Genomic DNA, 20,469 nt, shown 5'->3' on the forward strand with positions numbered 1-20,469 from the left:
TTTTTTATTCCTCCACAATGCTGCACTTAGCGTTTGTTTTTAATTTGGTTCTTGCTACATCCCTAACAAGTTTATGTGTGTGAATATTTCTGCTGTTGCACTTTAATTTCCCTCACGGGATGAATAAAGGCAGTACAGAGGTGTGCAAAATAAAAATTTGGCACATTGTCACTGCAAACTTACGAGTCGCCTGTTTAAAAAGTTTGTTTACATACAGTATCCACAAAGTAATTGCCGCGCTTCACTTTTTACTCATTTTTTTATTTTATGCCTCATTCCAAAATCGATTAAATGATTTTTTTTTCCCCCTTGAGAGGTGCTGCAAAGAGGAATAAGTTAAACTGCCCAGAGATAGGTGTGCCTAGCTTGTGGCATCATATTTAAAAAGACTTGAGGCTGTAATTGTTGCCAAAGGTGCTGTGAACACTTATGTAAAAGTTTTTTTCATAAATTTCCACAAGGGAGAAAAAAGAAAGAAAGAAAATCATGTTATTATGGTGTGTCATGTATGAATTTTGGAATACTGTAACGTAACAAAATGTGGAACAGGCAAAGCTCTGTACATCATAGCCTTGCTGCTCATTATCACATTGACAAGGTAGTAAAAGAGCCATCTTTACCAATCTTGTTTCCCCTCTGCCACTTGAAGGTGACTTTCCTGAGGCCGACGTGCATCACGTTGTCGTAAGACTTGGGCGTGTGACACACTTGGCCGATGATGTTGCGCTGCCTCATCACGGCATAACGCTTGTCCTCAAACCTACGGATGGAGCGTCGGACGGCTTCCAATGGGCTCTGGCGGGCCGCAGAGTCTGATGCGGAGAAGAAAAAAAAGTGAGATTGCCAAGTTTTATACCGGTGTTTCTCAAAGGGGCTACCTCTACTGCTATGTGAAAGAATCGCTGCATAAGTACGGTTCAGTTGTATTTCACTTTTTTACTAATATACATTTTCATTAAATCTTTAACAACTCATCGTTTTTAAACTTAAATGAGCAAAAATCTTTAATTGAATCAATATTTATTTATTTATTTTAATTCTCCTATATTGAAGCGCAGTGTTAATTTTGAAAGTGCTCATAATGTCACAGTGGCTTATGACACTGTAATATAAAACTTTGTAAGACTAAAACTGGTCCCATTTTTTGATGAACACTGAGGGCTACTACGCAACTGTATTTAAATATTGGTCACAATGGTGTTACATGGAGAGCTCAGTATTATTTTCGGTTTAAGTTTGAGAATCACTAGTCTATACAAATGTGTCTTCTTATTCAACTCACCTTTCGATTGGCTGATGAAGGTACGGAGCTCCCAGCTCCTGCGTGTTGCGTTATTAGAATCGCCCTTTGGATAAGAAGGTTCTGTCAGAAAACAGCGAGAAATAAGATTTAGGGAATGAAACAGCATGACGTGACGTGTCAAAGTACGAATACGCTTACCTTCTCTGTCCTCCGTTGGGCTTGAATGGCGGCTAAGCGACTTGAAATGCAACTCTGCTGCGACGGACGACAGGCGGTCGTTCTCATGGAAACTGGATCCCCTTCAAAGACATAGTAGACAATGAACAAAAATGGATAGGTGACAACATTTGGGATACAGTGAACCCCAGCTATATCGCGGTTCATCATTTGTAGCCTCGCTATATCGCAGATTGTGGAGCAAGTTTTCAGGGGTTTGTATAGAAAAGAGGACAGTGCAAATTTAAAGTTATGAGCTTTCAGGTAGTATCACATTGTGCCACAACATTCCAGGGAGGGCAGCACTGAGGTGTGCTGAAATACATGCAATGTAATTGACAACAAGAAGAAGAGGATGCTCCTTCAATGTAAAACAGTACCTCATTTTGCTGTTGTAATATTTGTTATTCCCAGCGAGCAGAAGGAATATATGCCTGTGAGTGTTGTTGTATGCACTGCTTGTGTTGCTGTTGTGTGTGTGTGTGTTAAAGTAGCAGTTGTCTGTAACCGTAAGTCCCGTAACATCTACGCTACTTTCCATCAGCCTGTTTGGGGTGTTTCACATTATATGGTTTGGTTGAACATTTTGGGTTTGAAATATACAATGTTTTGTATATGTAGTTGCATAGTAAACATCAAAATATTGTATGGTAAACTGTAAACTATACTGTATGTACTTCAAGCTGTCAAGTCTTTTTTTGACATTGAGAGAGAACAGGCATAAGAAACCATTAAAAAGGTGTTTTAATGTGTTTAAATCACGTGGAAAGGTAGAACCTTTTTTATGGTCCCTCTATATCGTGGCTTTTTACCTGGGGTCTGGAAAGTATCATCCGCGCTAAACAGGAGTTCACTGTACTGATTAATGATCCAATCAAACAATTAATACAGCTTTACAGTATGCAGTAAATGACTACTGATTCAAGCATACAAGCTACAACCGTGTGACGCATGAAAGCAGCTGCGCCCATGTTGTCCCTCCAAGGAGCCCAGTAAGCGTTCAGCATGCAATCAGAAGATTAACAGCAGAGGCAAACGTCTAATGGCAGCGCGTCACCAGCAAGAGATTCGTATTGAAGCACTAAAGAGCAGGATCTCAGAGCCCATTCTTTCCATTTCCACACAAAATGCAGCAGACAGTCGCTTCCATTGACACAAGTGACTTGATTTGGACACATTTTGTGGCATTAGCATGTACAAACACTAACCGCAGAGATAAAATGTGCTTAGAAAAGATCCATTTCCGTACTGGATGAGATTTCCATATGATTTTGTGCTTTGTGCATACACATAACCCCAAATCATTTAATAAATGATATAATTTTAATTAATTTATATATTTATTTTTCTATTTTTCAAGACTATTGAAAAAAAGTGCATTTCAAAGTTTCTGGTAGTATATGTAGAAGAAACTGTGGCACTTGTATTCAATTGTATAGTTTATGTACAGAAATACGTAGAAGCTCTACACTTACAATATGACTTCATCTGAGCATTGAACATAAACAGAATTCAGTTTCCACGAATGGAAAATGAGAGATGCCAGCCTTCCGATATGCTACCAAAGGTGTGAACGTGGTTCACAAACTGGTAAAGTCTTTATCAGTGAGAATATATTTATACAATAGTAGTAATCTGTCCAGAACTCTAATTATTAAGCATGATTACTAGAATTTGGAAATATGTAGTTTACTCTCAAGAAACACCTTATCAGCACTGAAGTTTACTAACATTGTTTAAGAAAAGCAGTAAAATAATCAGATCAATTTCGTGTGAAGGTAATGTGTGTTTGCTTGCATAACAAAACATACAGTCTACTGTATTGTCTATTATATATATTTGTCAAAATCAATCCCCTTACTATTCTGGCATGTAGCAAATAGAAATAATTATGGTAATCATAATTGACATAAAAAATACTGGCACCCCAGCGCTGCCAATATTTTTTAGCATGTTTGTCTATTTTTCATTGCAATCTATGGAAAAGCAAAGTGCTGAGAGTGGATTTTGGTTGAGGAAATCTCGGCCTTTTGTTTTCTTTCTCGCGGGTGACCAGGGGAAAGGGGCTACCTGACGTCATTGGGGGTGCTGCTGGGCGCTTTGGTGTGTCCATGTTCCCCCCCCGGGCCCTGTGGTATGGGCCGAGGGCCGTTGGGGAAAAGCTGATTCCGGAGGTCACAGGGGAGACTTCGAGAGCTGCGTGGTAAAAACAGACACACTGAGGAGCTCAGACTCAGAGGAGCCCGTTGTCTTGGGTCGGATGTGCACGAACTTGAGTGTGAAAATGTGGCTGGATGGTTCACTCAAACACACTCTCACACGCTTACATGAACACACACACTTTATCCATTAGTAGTCATTAGAAGCAAAGGGAGCCAGAAGCAGCAAAGCAATGAAGGAAAAGACTAACACAATATTTTCCTAAATAACTGACAAATCACCAACCTGAACCCTTCAGTATTAGGGATGAAAAGATTTGGATTTGGTGGGTCACTGTGACACCGAGGGACTTTAACAGGCCGAGGGCTATTTCTGGGTGCTGGAAATACAAACAAATGCAGAGTTTAACTGGGAATGTTGGAGAGGGACCTGTATTTGGAAATGAATGAGAGCAGCTCATGTGTTACGGGGCCTCAACATTTAGAGAAGCGCTTTCTTGCACTGAAAAGAAAGTTCCATTCATGACCAACTGCAGCTTCCAAAACCAAGTTAAACACAAAAGCTGCAATTACATTTCAGCTGACTAAAATGTAACGAAACTTATGGAAAAAATCAAATTACAGTGTCATTTTAGTTTCCCTAATGGATTTTATGTCACCATGTATCGTCTTCACAGATTACTAATGAGTATTGATGTGTACTGGAATAAAAGCAACCGAATATACTGAAGAAAAGTATATCATTTCATTTTGCATAGAAGACATTTATTCAAATGAAAGCCTCAAAGAATGTTCTATGCTTTTGTTTTACACCATAAGCAAATTGATTTCAGTTTTGCTGATGAGGGCATGTTTTCATTTAACATGTGCGTTTTTTTTGTTTTTTTGCATTTGTGAAAATAAAAGCCTATTAAAGAATAATATCTGTTGTTTACATATGAAAATAGCTGTACTTTTGTAAACGATTAGTAATAAATTAGATAACAACAACAGATTATGCTTTGAGATTCTCTCTCTCTCTCTCTCTCTCTCTCTCTCTCTCTCTCTCTCTCTCTCTCTCTCTCTCTCTCTCTCTCTCTCTCTCTCTCTCTCTCTCTCTCTCTCTCTCTCTCTCTCTCTCTCTCTCTCTCTCTCTCTCTCTCTCTCTCTCTCTCTCTCTCTCTCTCTCTCTCTCTCTATATATATATATATATAGAATAGAATATTTTATATCATTATTAGACATTAAATAAATGACAATTGCATGCATTTGTGTTCTGTGAGTGGAAGCTGTGCTCCAAGTGTCCGTGCACATCATCTCGCAGTGCTTTGTTATTTAACGGCCATGGTGGTCTTCTGCTTTGTGTCACAGCAGACTAAAGAATATAAAAGCACACCCAAAAATGGAAATAGCGGTAGTGGATTAATTTTATTATCTCACCGATGTACAGGCCAGTGACAGGGCTATGAGGTTTGCCGATCACGTGTCCGATGCATTCGTTCATCAGCGCTTGTAAATTCTGCAGAGAGAAAACCAACAGTCAGTCCAGCAACAGATTTTAAGCGTGCCAAGATGATTCGTTGTAATGATTTGAGTTATTTTATTTTATTTATTTATTTTTACCAGGAAGTCATCCTCTGGTAATGCTGATATGAAGGCAGGTTCAATAGCTTGAAGAAAGTCAAAGCCTTGAGTTGCCCATCTGTGGAACGAAGTACCACAATTCAAACATGCAAATCTGATTCGATAAAAAAATCTGGAATTGCTTTGCTTTTGTGCTGAGAAAAAATTCAAATGCTGGAATTATCATCTCAATCCTTCAAGACAATCCTAAAGCAGTTCTTGTTTAAATGGTGCCTCACCAACTGTTAAGGTTAAGGAGAACACCTTCTCATGTGCACACGTTTAGTTTACCAATTTTGGTTTGAACATTAAACAAACTTTTAAAAAACGAAAACACAATGACTTACTATTGTTGCTACACCGTTACTTACCTGGGCTTGGTGCCTCGGCCACTCTCGCACTTAGTCAGGACATAGGTCATCCACTTGCGAGCAAAGGCTATGTAGCGCTCGCCAATCCTCTGCCTGTACTCCCCTGACATGAGGCGCACCACTTCCTTGTGGTACTGTGGAAAACAACACATTATATCTAATGTAAAATAAAATACAAACTAATTAGCACACACATTTCTAATAAAATGCATCAATTAGTTTATAATGACCTCATTATTAATTTGCCCTACTGTAATGTTCCTATCACCAGTGCAGTCACATTTATTATTATGGCCGTTATTACAGGGATGAGCCCTTTGAGCCTGTTTGCTTTTTACCTCAAAGGCAAAGTTGTAGCCCTGGATCATTGCCTCTCTGTAGTACTGCTGTAGAGTGGACGACTCGGACTCCTCCACCTCAGCCTCAAACTCTGACGTGAACATGTACTCCACTCGGTCGATGGCCGAGCTGATCCTAATGCAGAGCTGTAGGGCTTCATCCTGAGTGAGCATGCAAAAAACACACATAGGGGAGAAATCTATTGCTAGGTTTAATAATTACCCCCCAAAAAAGTACAGGTGCATCTCAATCTAAAATATGGTACAAAACTTCATTTATTTCAGTAGCTTAATTAACCAGGTAAAACTTCTATTATATTAATTCATCAAACACAGCAGAAAATACTTTTTTTTAGACAGCCAATTCCTATTCCTATTACATTACTAAAAATCATTTGGATTTTTTGGAGTTTTTAACTTTTTCTTTTTCATGTGCTCTTGGTACCAAGGGAGGTTCTGTAGGCAGGGTTACAGAAAGGTATATGGGACGATGTTAATTGATGTTCCATGTGTCTGTAATTGTTTGTTCATAATTGAAAAACCGTCAAATAAAGCCAAAAAATAAAATACATAAATAATTCGGATTGCTATATTTAAAAAATGTGATGGTTAATTTTGAGTTTTTGTTTGCTGTAAAGTATATTCATTAAAATTATATAAAAATAAATTGTGAACATATTTCACTGTTTGTAGTGAATCGTTATGAGTTTTACTTTTTCAACTAAAATCCTGAAATTAGGTTTTCCACAATATTCTAATTTACTGAGACTTACCTGTAAGTATAATCTATGAATGACACAGCTGCCCGTTGTAAAATCTAACAATAGTTTGCCATCCCCTATTCTAGATAGTGCTCAACATTAGAGGTTTCACTTTATGAGAGCATATATTGTGAGCTTGAACTAGTGCCTCTGTGCCAAACGGCAGATCCGTGTGTGTTTCAAAGATTGTGGTTATGTAAGCACCTTGAGCTCCTCCAGAGCACTGGCGATAAGAGGCTGACTGGATGTTTGCTCGCGGCTAAGAGTGAGCACATCCTCCATGGACTGCTGGACGGCCTTCCGCTGAGCCACCAGGTGAGCCGACTGCATCACGATCATGAGCATGTTCTCCACCTGAGGTCACAGTCGGGGTTGATGTTTACGCTCGTTTATGCTGGCAGGAGAAGTTCATTTACGCCTCACATACCTTCATGGCCCTCAGAGTATCGACTATCTCCATTGTGGGAACCAGTTTGAGCAGCTCTCCGTCCCACTGTGCCCATTCCGAATCAGTCAAGTCTGCGGTACGGTGTTTGCTCATGAGCAGGAAGGCCTCATCCTCCGCCATTTCATCGGGCTCTTTGGAGCAGTCTTTTCCCGCAGCAGCACTGAGCAGCTGCATGATGAGCGGCCGCTGAGCCAACAAGCCACAGGGAACGAACACCTGCAGCTCTTCCAGGCCAGGAATCTGGACCTGAGGCCCAGAAGACAGAGAGGAACGTGCTTTGATTTTCATGACAGAAAGATTATAAGTGACTAAAGTAAACAGAAACACACCTTTACATAGTTTCTCTTCTTCAGAGCTTCTAGAAGAGACGCCATTCCATTAGTGATGGTGAAATCTGCGGCAACCTCCAAGTCCTGCGGCAAAAACAGGGAGTCAGAACACACACCCTCAGCTCTTGAGTGAGAGTACATCACACGCTCACAAATTCTGCACAGTCACTGTTCAGTTTAAAGGTGACACTACTGCTTCTTACCTTGCGAAGCATTTTGGCAAAGCCCAAAGCCTTGGACGCTCGTTCTCTGGCCTCATGAAACAGCTCTTTTAGTGACCGACTGGTCTCGATCACTGACCGCCTAGGAGGATTAAAAAAGCTGAATATATGAGGAGTCATGATTGCTTAATAAAGACACTAACCAGCAACATTATGGCAGCCTGCACACGCTAATAAGTTCCACTATAAGAGCAGCCTTTACAAAAGTAACAGTGCTCATTTGTATTGACCTAGAGCAGTATTAGCAGTTGGCAGTGGTGTAAATCTGCACGGCATCATACTGAGAGCAGTGTCGAGTACTTTGTTTCATGCGCCACAAAATTTGTTACAGTCTATTGAGCGCACCAGTGTACAGTGGACCCCCGCATTAACAGGGACAACGACCGGGCCCGATGGGGAATAGCGAAAATTGAATAATTGACGCTCTTTAGAACTGCCATGAAATTTTTTTTTTTTACTCCACCCCCCTCCCCCGCCTTAAAAAAAAACACATACTATCTAAGCAGAGGGACGCACAAATTACACGAGATTCATTCATTCCGTGACCAAGCTCAAAAACCTCAAACTCAATTTATTCGTACGTCAAATACATTTTCCCCATTGAGATGAACTGATATGCCATTAATCCATTCCAGCCAAACAAAAAAAAAAAAACACAAAATTTTGGGGGTTGTATGTTTTTAATAAAGAAAAATAGCACTGTGTCGTTTAATACAGACAAAAACATTACATAATAGGAGTCACTTCCTGGCACTGAGTCAGCAGCCTGTTATAGCAGCTCCAAACTCATCACTCGTTTATTTATTTTACTTTTATTGTATTCCCACTATTTTTTTAGTCTAAGATGTATTGTCGGAGAATATCAACACTATCAGACCTTTTCCTTCTTGTTTATGATGTTTCACCTACATCCACGGGAAGCTAGTACTAATAAATTGGAACCATTTCCTTCGATTGCTCATTATAGAGAAGGTGAGCTGACTCATCAATGTAAAAACTAACTGCTCTTAGAAAACTGGAGTTGTTTAAGGTTCAAACATAAGCTGCAACCAAAACACGTGACGTCATGCATGCTGTGATTGCCAAATTACAAGTTTAGCATCTTCCCGATGCCCTCATACTGTCAGCGCAGACTTCTGCCATGTCTAATCTACGAACTTAACGCAACATGTAGACTATGCAATGAGAAAAACATTCAAATCCCCACTTTGCCTCACTGAGCTGCTCCATCCCTACACTACTTCCCGGTGCCTCAGGCCAGCTGAGCAGCTGCTCCTGGAGGTACCGAAGACTAAATGGAAGCTCAGCGGGGATAGATTTTTTTCTGTTGCCGGTCCCAAACTATAAAATCCCCTCCCGGTGCACATTAGGCAAGCACCCTCACTTTTTAAAACCCACTATAAACCCCATTTTAATTTCTTGGCTGTTAACACAGCAAGAGACTCCTAAGACTGCCCTTGTTTTAGTGTCTTGTTTTTGTTTTTATTGGTGTTACCGTTTTATTGTTCTTAAACTTGTGTCTAATTGTCTTTTGTTTGATTTTACAGCACTTCCTTTCAACTGCAGCTGTTTTTAAAGCGCTTTAAAATAAAATTTAGTTGAGTTGAAATGGAATAAATCTCTGAACCTCGTGTGTCAATGTGAAGGAAGCAAATGGCTCATGTTCTCTTCATCCGAGAGGGGTCTGTCTGCAGCGTGCAAGAGTTGTGGGCTTTCTCCTGACCACAACTTGATACACAATCACACCATCAACAGGCCACGAGTGAAACAGCAGGCGGCCAATCTGTTCTATTTTTGTAAATTGCGCTTCGGCAGTGGGGCGCAAATGCCAGCAGATCCTGATTTTCATGCAAACCTCGCTGTGTGTGTTTGCCAATTTTACAGACCGATCTGCGCCAAGCTGGGAATTCCGGTGCAGCAGAGGGGTTGTCCTTGGAGAGGGACCTGGTGGAGTCTCAATTTGGTTGCAGAAAGTCAATCTACACGTCAATTTACTCAGACCACATTTCAGACCAAGTCCTGGCGCAACGCAGACTGCCGGCCTGACGCCAATTTGGTGAATTTCATCGGGGTGCAGGCAGACAGATAAAATGAGCTCCACAGACAGTATTTACAAACCCCAATTCCAATGAAGTTGGGACATTGTGTAAAACTTAAAAACAGAATGCAATTTACAAATCATTTTCAACCTATATTCAACTAAATACACTACAAAGAGAAGATATTTAATGTTCAAACTGATGGTTATTGTTGTGTTGTTTTTTTTTTGGGGGGGGGGGGGGGGGGGGGGGGGTTGCAAATATTTTCTCATTTTGAATTTGATGCCTGCAACACCTTCCCAAAAGGTTGGGACAGGGGCAACAAAAGACTGGGAAAGTTGAGGAATGCTCAAAAAACACTGGTTTGGAACAGTTTAATTGGAAACAGGTGAGTTTCATGATTCAGTATAAAAGGAGCTTAGATCATTTTACAATTGAGACTATGTGAGTCCCAGGATTGCGCATGTCTGGAAACAATGAGTCCCAGCCCTGGAACAATGAGTCCCTGCAACTTATCATCACGGCGTAGGGATGCAGTAATCCTCCGCTATATGACGGTTGTTGCGTCATAGTTCCGCTATATTGCAGATTTTTATTTGTGCCATATTTTTGTGTTATGCACTGCGCATGCTCTCTCTCAATATATTGTTTCAGCCTGCCAAGATTACAATTTTTTTAGGAAGATATATTTTCCCCAAAAAACTATCACGATAAATGATAGTATCGATGTTTTTATTTTATCCCACTGATATAATAGAGCATAATAATTCAAATGCATCCTTTTTAAGAATTCACTTTCAATTCTAAACAACATTGAACATTGACATTGTAATGTAGAATAAATACCTTAGATAAATAAAAATATATAAATAAATCAGAATTAGGCTGTCTGTAAAAACTGCCCTTAAATATCAAACATTTGGCACCTAGCTATAGTCATTAACCTGCTAAAGAGGCCCAAAAAAATTGTTAATGCCTACCAAATTTGAATTAAAACACACATTTTACTATTACTGTTTTTTAGTCTTTATTTTTTTTTTATTGTATGAATGTTGTGTAGTGCATAATTTCTGCTTCCTCTTGGCTTTTGAAAATGAGATTTTATCTCTCAATAAGCTTTTACCTGGTTAAATAAAGGATAAATAAAACCTAAAATAAGGCCTGCCCTCAAGCTGCTGGACTGTGATGTGAGGCCTTTACCTGTCGCTGAAAATGAGTTTGCTAAAGTCAACTACTGCCTGAATATTGACGTGTGCCGGTGTGTTTATGGTTTATAAACAGTTAACTTTCCCATTTGTGTGCGAGTGTGTTATGTGGGGAACACGCACAGAACTCCGAGTGCTGACGTTTTAACGATGTCGCTGCGGTCGAATGAGCTTTTTAGCTCAAGCGCTTAGCTCGCTAGCTCGTTAGCTCGGAGGCTAGAGAATATCATTAAACAGTTAACTTTCCCTTTGTCCCAGTATTGTGCATCTGAGGAGCAAACGCCGTTATTCCAGCGGCTTGCTGCGCGTGTTACCACAATTAAAATGCATCAAGTCCAGAAAAAACTCCCGTGTCCGATGTATGAAACGACAACCCGCCCTACTCTGCCTGCCGGCTAGCACCACGACGGGATTCTTACTTTTGATTCGCTGTGTGTGGAAGCTCTTCACCAACACACATACATATACGTAGAGCGGGTCTGAAACCACAAGTCTATAGACCCAGATGAATTTGCTTCATGCGTCCCTGCTTTAATTTCTGTGCATCTCAGACGCGGACACACATCAAACGAGATCCCTGAAGAAGCATTTGCAAAAGGGTCTGTTCTTCAAAAACAAGAGTGGGGTGAGGTTGAACACTTTGTGAACAACTGCATAACCAAATAGTCCAAGAGTTTAACATTTCTCAATGTACAATTGCAAGGAATTTAGGGACGTTATCATCTACAGACCATATCATCATCAAAAGATTCAGAGAATCTGGAGAAATCTCTGCACGTAAGCAACAAGGCTGAAAACCAACCTTGAATGCTCGTGACCGTCGATGCCTCTGGTGGCACTGGATTAAAAATCGGCATCATTGTGTTAAGGATATTGCCACATGGGCTCAGGAACACTTCAGAAAACCTTTGTCAGTTTACACAGTTGGTCGCTACATCTACGAATGCAAGTAAAAAGTCTACCATGTAAATGAAAATCATATCAAACACACCCAGAAACGCCGCTGGCTTCTCTGGGCCGAGCTCATCTGAGAAGGACTGACGCAAAGTCAAAAAGTCTGCTGCGGACAAGTCCCGATTTCAAATTGTTTTTGGAAATTGTGTCCTCCGGGCCAAAGAGGAGAAGAACTGTTATCAGCGCAAAGTTCAGCATCTGTGATGGAATGGTTCTGTGAAGTACAGATTATACTTTTATATTTTCGTTAGAAAGAAATATTGTATTCATCGTTTGCTATTATTATTATTATTAGTAGTAGTAGTAGAATTTTGTTTTATTAGCAATTTTATTTATGTACAGATCAGTTGTACAGTTTTTAAAGTGCTCTATAAATAATGTTGGCATCATGAAAGAGAACGTAAAGAAATAAATTGGATTTATAAGATGGAAAAAGTTCTGGCTTAGTCTGGTACTTTATCTAAATGAGACCAAAATATTATGAAACAGCATTTTTTGCATATTTTTGAAACATCTCTTGTCTTGGATCCCGTTTTGATTGTGCAGATGCACCTAATATTGTGACCAGTGACTGTAAGGTTACAAGCTCTTACCTGATCTCATCTGAGGCTGTGCTGTCATCAGCACTTTCCCAGAACTCATTGCCACTCTTTCGCAGACCAGCGTCAAGGAACTCTCCAGTCGATTTGAGCAGCATCCCAGCGATGTCACTTCAAAGGAAAAATAATGTCAATGCCTTGTGTATGACAAAGGCCTGATACACACACAGATTTTTCCACTCTTAAAAGATTTTTTTTATCTGCTACAGATTCCACACAAATATAAAAGATTCCCGTAGGTTGCCGGAGCCGAGAGCCTTGTAAAATGGCGATGTTCTCAAAAAAGACTTGCTTCGGAAAATACTTATTGCTGTCTAAGGAACCCACTTTTCTACATAAAACGACATTGGTTAAGTAATTTTTGCTTTCATTTACGGTCGCTTCCGTGTTTGTCATTCTTGGGTGCTTCTTTTTTGGCTACATTATATTCCACGTCACCATTTTCGGCGTAATGACTCAAGAGAAGTCTGCGTTCTCCACACACACGAAGAGTTTTGGTCAGAAATCTTTAACACGTTCATTATTTAAGATTGTCGGCCCCGACCTGTTTTGGACCCTAAAATCGGGACAAATACACTCGTATCACACATGAGACCTTAGGACAATCTTATAAGACATGAGATTGTCTGGCGTTTGATGTGTTTGGTCAGGAAGGGGCAGAACGGTTACAAAAACAGGCCGATTGTCTTTATGCGTGTAGCAGGCCAAAGAGACTTTGAATCGGTACATGGAAGAGCGACGCAAAGACGCTAACCAGAAAAGCTTCCCAGACTGGGCCTCTCCTCCGCGGATGTAGGGGGTGATATCTTTGGTGAAGTGCCACTCCTTCTCTAGTAGGTTCTTTAAGCTGTGAGAGGCCTGAGGCAGCTGCTGCAACATCTGGATCCAACTGTGCATGTAGTCAAAGTAAACCTGAAATACATGCACGAGAGTGGCCAGAAGAGAACACTGACGATCATGTATACATTCTCAAACCTCTCTCTTTCAGTGATGGCAAAAAGCCAATAGAGAGGAAGTGACGCCTCTTACCACAAGCATCTTGTGCAGGTCCTCCTCAAACTCATCAATATTGGTGTTGGTCTGCAGGCCCTGAGCATCAGTGACCACACCTTGCAGCATGAACTGATAATACTGCTTCATGAGGAGACCCCCTTTGAGAACTTCCTTACACTCGCGCACCAACTGCAAGGGGTAAACACAAAGATGTTAGCACCATATTTTTTATTCATAGAGGCCAGGAATTTCTTTTTACTATGACTGATCACAATGGGGTTTGTCTGTGATGAGGGTGACAAACTATAAACTACATGATGGAAAAATATTGAGACACCTGACCCTCACATCCATCCCCTCATCCAATGGAGCTTGAGAGGCGCTGCTAAGGAGAATGGGCAAAACTGCCCAACAACAGGTGTGCCAAACCTGTGGCATCCTATTAAAAAAGACTTAAGGCTGTAATTGTTGCTCAAGGTGCATTTACAAAGTATTAAGCAACAGCTGTGAACGTTTGTGTTTTCTTTATTTTTATTCAATTCACAAAAATGTTGAAAAAAAACATTTAAATGGAAAAAAAAAGGAGGAAAAAAGCTTTTTAATGTTGTCATGGATTGGTGCGTGTAGAATTTTAAGGGGAAAAAAATAATTCCACTTTGCAATAAAGCTCTAAAATAACAAAATATGGGGAAAGTTAAGTGCTGTGAATTCTTTCCAGATGTACTATAGAGTTTGTGCCCTGTGACTGAGTGACTAGCGATAAGAACATTAGATGGATGATAGATGGATGGATGGATGGATGGACGGATGGACAGACACACATGAGTTTCAGTATCTGCTTGCCTGATGGATACTGAGTAGAGAAGGTTCTCCAGCAGGTCTCTGCTCCAGTCGCAACTTTAGGCACTCATGGATGACGTTGAGGAGGACTCTGCAGAGCACAAGGAACGCTGGTCGGAAGGATGGGAGGTCCATGTCCAGCAGATCCTCCCAGGACACCTGGTCCGCTCCGAGTTCTGGGTCAGCCGAACCACTGCAGGATCCGTTGCGGGACAGCTCCGGCAGGTAGTCGTTGTACAGCATGGGGTCTGGAAAGTCTGCAAACTGCAAAGGGGAAGATGGGCTAATATCTCCCACCAAGAAAATGATGATTACCTCCGACAAGCACACGGGAGCGAGGTAATGTTTTAATCTCCATTTGTAGCAGAATAATGAGGACAACCAGGATACGGCCTTACGTGGAATGTCACCTGACCAAACCGGAAAATAGGTTGCCGGACTTTCTGTGTGCACAGCGCTAACTACAATAACTTAAGGGCTGAGGACATAGCGGTTTGAACCCGAACATGCTAGAATATTTTTTTCTTGATCGCTAGCGTCTTCAGACAAAAATTTAATTCATGTATATAATTTATTTACACATTAATGATATATGTAAACACAAACGAAGCCTAAACATGGGATATGGTCACCGTCAGTAGTTCTTAAAGACACTGGAGATGTTTAAAATTTCAACTGGTGCTTTTTCCTGGTCTCCTGCCATAGGGCTCTGCCAGTGACCTGAACCAGAAGGAAGTGCTTTGTCATGTTTTGCTGAATGCAGAAGGTGGCTGCGCATAACTCCTTTTGAATGGATTGATAGATGATTTATTCTTGTGTGCTGTTACGGTTCACTTTGCTGCAGTAAAACTGGAATTTCCCCATTGCAGGACAAATAAATTCTTACTCTCTTAAATTCCCCTGAGAAATGACAACTTCTTTAGACAGCAAACTAGTCAAGACTGAATCAATAGGACCTCTGCTCATTGCAGCTAAGAGTAGTGCACTCAATTTTGACTCGAGGCGCAATTCAACAATCAATTTCACACAATTAGCGAATTGATTCATCGGTTATCTTGCCCATTCCTAATATTGATTCATCAAAGAAAAAGATGAGCATCTCACCTCCAGTGCAGGTGTGTGTCGCAGCAGGGCTGCCCGCGACCTTTGGAGAGAGCGGTCCATCAGTTTGTGCAGTCTGAGAATAAGTTTACGCAGTCCCATCTGCTTCAGTGCTTTATCCACAAAGGGCCTGTAAATGGCTGTGGGGCAGAACACGCCTCCTTCTCCCGCTGTCTCTGGACTCCCTGATGCTGCCGTAGGAAGAAACTCTTCCTCTAACAACAACTGGGCAAATTTGAGAGTCAGGGTAGGAGATAGCTTTCCCTCAGCTGGGATACAACCCACAGTCTCCTCCTCCTCTTCCTCCTCAGCATCCCTGTCCTCCCCGTCGCTTTCCGCTGTGAAAGTGGCGCTAGAGTTGTTCTCTTCGTCCTCCTCGTTGTCATCTTCCTCGTTGCCACGAGAGCAGCGGGGGGACGGGATCTCAAATACGGGCCAGCCGATGCGAGACAGGTCCCGGAGGCCCAGGACGGTGGCCATGACGCGCAGCTTCTGGTTGAGGTCCTGGGTGATGTTGAGCCACAAACAGAGCGCCTGCACTCTGCCCTGGAAGTCTCGTGCCGCATACTTCTCATAGTCCCTTTGCAGGGCCTGTAAAGAGGGGTACAGCGCTTCGACGTACTCCAGCAGCTCCATAACCCGCTTGACCTGCTCAAAGGCAAGCCGCTGTCTCTGTAGGTGATCCCTGCAGTCGGCGCCTGACCCCAGAGGCTCTGCTGCATTCATGGCAGTGGTGGGGCAAGCACTAAACCCCCATGGATCCACTCCACAGTGGTTGATCTCCACTACAGCGGACTTGCATTCATCTTTACAGTGTAGATTTGGATCAGACCTAATAGTCCGGCAGTCCGCATGAATTGTTTGGGATCCTGAACACTGACCCTGTCTCAGGCTGTCGTATTTCACCTTGAAATTTAGCACCTCGTTGATGAGGTCAGGGATGGCCTGGCGGGCTGTGAAGAGGAAAATATCCTGGTCGCTGATGGAGCGGTGCGCGTGCCACGCCTGTAGCTCCAGCCAGATGACTTCATTGTTGTGCCCCATGAAGGCCATGTTCTCCTGGCCTCGCTGCTCCTTCTCCTTGCGCTTGGAGGACATTGATGTGAGCTTGAGCAGCAGCCGCAGTGTCTCAAAAAACTTGAGACGGTCTGCGGGACAGTCTGTCCGAGAGGTCTGGCGGTGGGTTCGGGCAATATGGGGCATGGACACGGGGAGTTTGCAACTGCTGCAGCCCAAGCTCAGGTAGTGCTTCCTGGGGTCCATGTTGAGGGCACCGAAGGGGCCTGATTTGGACAACGGATCCAGCATGAAGGAGCCCTCAAACGTCTTCTTGTGGTCTCTCTCAGTGGAGCGTAGGGTGGCCCTCTGCTTCTTGCCCTGCTTGTAGCTGTGCTCATCGGGTGTTTCTGCTGGCCGGGGGCTTTCTTTCTGGACAGATGTGCAGAGGTCCGCTGAAACACAAACATAACCACTCAATCAGCAAAACGCAGACAGACACACCAACACAAACACTGTGTATGAAGAAAAGCGAATTTCTCTCACTTTTGCCGGGAGAACGTCCACCACTTCTGGATTGGTTGCTTTTCTGATGTTTGCCAGACATTCGTTTCATCTGACGGAGTGTGTATGGGGGTGATGTAGCGTACAGAGTTTCCTCTTCCTCACTGGGTGAATCCCAGGATTCCTCCATTTGAGAGTCGTGCCGGGATTCATCTCCCACTGGGTTGCCGTGCCTGTTAACATTTACGATACAATTTAGAGGTAAAAAATAGTCAAACTATTCACAACGAGCTATTCATGCTGGCAGTTTTATAATAAGCAGAGCTGCCTGAAGGCAGACACTACCAACAAAGAAGCACTTGGGTTTTTTTTACTTCTACCATGTCAAACCAAGAGAACCACAGAAATTTGTCAAGGTCAGAGAGTGCTGGAATGTTTGCAGTCAGTCAAGAGTGTGCAGCGAATTACCTGCAATGCCGCAGTTGCAAAATGTGAAAGCACACACAATGTGCACTACTCACCACAGAAGACTGACAACTCACTAGTGGTGTCTCCTTTGGAGTCTGATTGGCTGTCTCTCCCCCTGCACAGCATCCATGTATGTGCATGACCACAGGCCTGCATAGGCAGTGCTGAGTTCTCACTTGGGCTACGTAAACAACAGCTCAAATAAAGAGGGAGACCCAAAGTAGCAGAGTAGAACCTCTACTCTCCCCTCAGGGCGTGTGTACATAAGTTCTTACATTGTAAAAGTAACCTGAATGCACTTATGTCGCTGCAAGCGTGTGCCGTACGTTATTCACCCCTCTCTGAGTGTGCCTAAAACTGTTTATTGACACCCCAGTTGGAGTGTCAATAACAAAAATAACTTAAATAATACACACGTATATTTAAATACAGGACATAGTTCATTTTCTAAACTTTCACAGCTTAATGCTAGCACTCAATGGAAAACCCCACCAATATAAACACTAGAGACGCCAGTGCGCTGTAGCAGCCCAGCTAACCAGTCAACGTGGCAGCCATGTTGGGGAGGTCGACGGTCCCAGGAATGCATGGACACTGAAATTCATTTACTCCAACTTGCTCATTTCCTAACCTATTTTTATGAGGTTTACCTTTTTGTCAACAACAAAGCATGTGCTATCAATACATGAGCTTTTTAAAAAAGCAAAAAATAATATTTTTTACCTGTGACTACTCCCCAGTTCACTTGTCGTAATTGTATGGTGTTGTACAACTTGTATGCAACCGTATGCAACACAATGTACCGGTATCCTTGGTCTTTTGGTTTTCTTGCCGTCCACACACACGACTATGTCCTCCCTAGCTTTGCCTCGTTCGGCACGCAGCTTAAAAGGGCCTGTTGTATACCTATTCAACATCTATGGAAAACCCTATTGACCAGCTCTCAAAAATTTTCATAAGACATCACAGGAGGGATTTACCTTCAAATAATGAATATTCACACACACACGCTGTAGTAACACATACAGACAGGTAATATAACAATACTCCATCCATCAATCCATCCATTTTCTACCCCTTATCTGAGGTTGAGTCGCGGGGGCAGTCGCTTTAGCAGGGACGCCCAGACTTACAATACTCACATGCGTATATTCTTCCTAATCTGTGAAAAATGTGTTACATTAATAAAGGTCTCCACTTTCTTCTTGTACTCTTTATCTCACTGTAAGTGTATCTCCATGTGTGCACTATATTGTATACTATTGCTATTATTTTAATACTATTATTTTATTTGTTGCCAATTTATTTTCTGGTTGTTCTTTTAATTTATATTTAAAATTGAGGTTTTGTTAGTTGAATAAATACAAGACATAGACACAGAGATATTCCAGTGATGGCAAAGAAAAACGTGATGATGCCAACCATACACCCACAAATGGAACATAGCTAGGAAGGAAAGTGGGCTCTGTCCTGGCTGTTCACACTTGCTCAGTGTGAAAGGTCTGCACGGCAGCCTGCAAGAACAATAGCACCCCGGCACGGCCAATGCCACCATGCTCATATTTGAAAGTGCTGACATAGCAGCCTACAAGGAAGTTCCCCACTGAGAAGACCGCAACTCGGCAATATATGTATTTGTCATGGTTGCAGAACAAAGCCCTGGCTTTGCTTATTTTAAGGAGGAGGAGGTAACGCAGCAGCTAAAAAAAACAAAGGGAATGTGTGCAGCCCATACTAATTTCACGGCAGGATCTAGGCGTTCATAAGCTTTTTTGTGAGCTATAGTTCCACGAAGAACGCCCAGCGTTAGTGTTTTTCAGGCTGAGCAGGGATTAGTTTGAAAGCCTCTTGCAGAGACATCTCGGTATATAATTTTTCTCTTGTCCCACAACTCAGAATAGTGGGACACCGCATTTATTATTACTGTCTCAATTTTTCCCTTGCCGTTTACAGTACAAGTCCGCCGAAATAGCACTCAGAAATCACTCTGCCAGCACCTCTCTTATTGGAGGCGCTTTCTGACGTCACCACGACGCCGCTCCAGAATAGAAATTTTTTCTACACAAGTGTGCGTCGTGTGAGCCTCCCTCTGCACTCTACATTCAATGTACACAGAAAAGTTAGATGTGTATGCAAGTTTCCACCCGGTACGCCTCGCTCCGCATGTTCTTTACTGCATCAGGTTAAAGGAGAGTATTTGTCAATGATTGTATGTTTTAATATTATATTGGTAGTAGTTTCTTTTTTTACATTTTAAAGTCCATTAAGAATACTAAAAAGCGTGATGCATGAAGTCGACATTCCCAGGGGTGGGCAAGATTTTGTGCTCAACAGCCACACCTGACTTTTAAAACAGACAAATGGGCCAGATAATTTGTAGATGACCTAAAAAACTAAAATTTAAAATTTGTAATTGTGCATGTAAAAAATGTTAAATACTTTATTTCTATAACAAAAGAAAAACACTTCATCATTGTATCATTTTATAATTTATAATCAATGTAATGTAATTAATTAAACAATTATTTAATCAGAATCATCTTTATTTGCCAAGTATGTCCAAAAAAACACAAGGAATTTGTCTCCGGTAGTTGGAGCCGCTCTAGTACGACAACAGACAGTCAATTTACAGAACACTTTGGAGACAGAAAGACATTGACAAAAAAAGCAGTAAAGGGTTGCTAGTTATCTGCTAGTTATCTGGTAATGCCGGTACATTTATTTAATGTTTTTTGACAATTGTGCAAAAAGATGCAGAGTCCTCTAGCACTTAGAGCAGTTCGAATGACTAATATTGCAATAGTCCGGTGCAATGACCATTGTGCAAGGGGCGCTGAGACTTCAAGGAGTGTATGCGGTTTAAAGTGACGAGTAGTGCGATAATCTGGGACAATGTAGGTTGTGCAAATGTTACAGATACTCCTCAATCAGTGTGCAATGAAATTCATACAAATAAATTTAAAAAATGAATAAATACATTAAGTAACCAATGTTAATTTTTAAAATCTGGCTACTTCTTTTTCCAGTGACAGTTAACATTCTTGGAACATTTGCCCCAAAAAAAATTCATGATGGAGATGG

The 20,469-nt window shown here is 41.7% G+C and overlaps 1 protein-coding gene across 3 annotated transcripts in view; it reads right to left on the reverse strand.

The window, feature by feature from the left end:
- Nucleotides 1-20,469, reverse strand: part of map3k4 (mitogen-activated protein kinase kinase kinase 4) — a 30,040-nt gene that overhangs the window by 4,336 nt on the left and 5,235 nt on the right. For 2 of the 3 annotated variants that reach the window (XM_061790277.1, XM_061790279.1), the window contains exons 2-20: nt 16,963-17,153; nt 15,424-16,871; nt 14,323-14,583; nt 13,516-13,668; nt 13,241-13,398; nt 12,481-12,597; nt 7,672-7,771; nt 7,469-7,552; nt 7,119-7,385; nt 6,896-7,045; nt 5,931-6,092; nt 5,593-5,726; nt 5,222-5,300; nt 5,039-5,117; nt 3,905-3,998; nt 3,530-3,655; nt 1,442-1,542; nt 1,283-1,363; nt 621-812 (exon numbers count right to left, since the gene is read on the reverse strand). In XM_061790277.1, the coding sequence (XP_061646261.1) occupies nt 621-812; nt 1,283-1,363; nt 1,442-1,542; nt 3,530-3,655; nt 3,905-3,998; nt 5,039-5,117; nt 5,222-5,300; nt 5,593-5,726; nt 5,931-6,092; nt 6,896-7,045; nt 7,119-7,385; nt 7,469-7,552; nt 7,672-7,771; nt 12,481-12,597; nt 13,241-13,398; nt 13,516-13,668; nt 14,323-14,583; nt 15,424-16,871; nt 16,963-17,153 (3,977 nt within the window). The remainder of the gene's footprint in view (nt 1-620; nt 813-1,282; nt 1,364-1,441; nt 1,543-3,529; nt 3,656-3,904; nt 3,999-5,038; nt 5,118-5,221; nt 5,301-5,592; nt 5,727-5,930; nt 6,093-6,895; nt 7,046-7,118; nt 7,386-7,468; nt 7,553-7,671; nt 7,772-12,480; nt 12,598-13,240; nt 13,399-13,515; nt 13,669-14,322; nt 14,584-15,423; nt 16,872-16,962; nt 17,154-20,469) is intronic. The other variant, XM_061790278.1, reaches the window with a different exon arrangement.

The sequence above is a fragment of the Phyllopteryx taeniolatus genome, chromosome 11, assembly GCF_024500385.1.
Source record: "Phyllopteryx taeniolatus isolate TA_2022b chromosome 11, UOR_Ptae_1.2, whole genome shotgun sequence".
Lineage (NCBI taxonomy): Eukaryota > Metazoa > Chordata > Actinopteri > Syngnathiformes > Syngnathidae > Phyllopteryx > Phyllopteryx taeniolatus.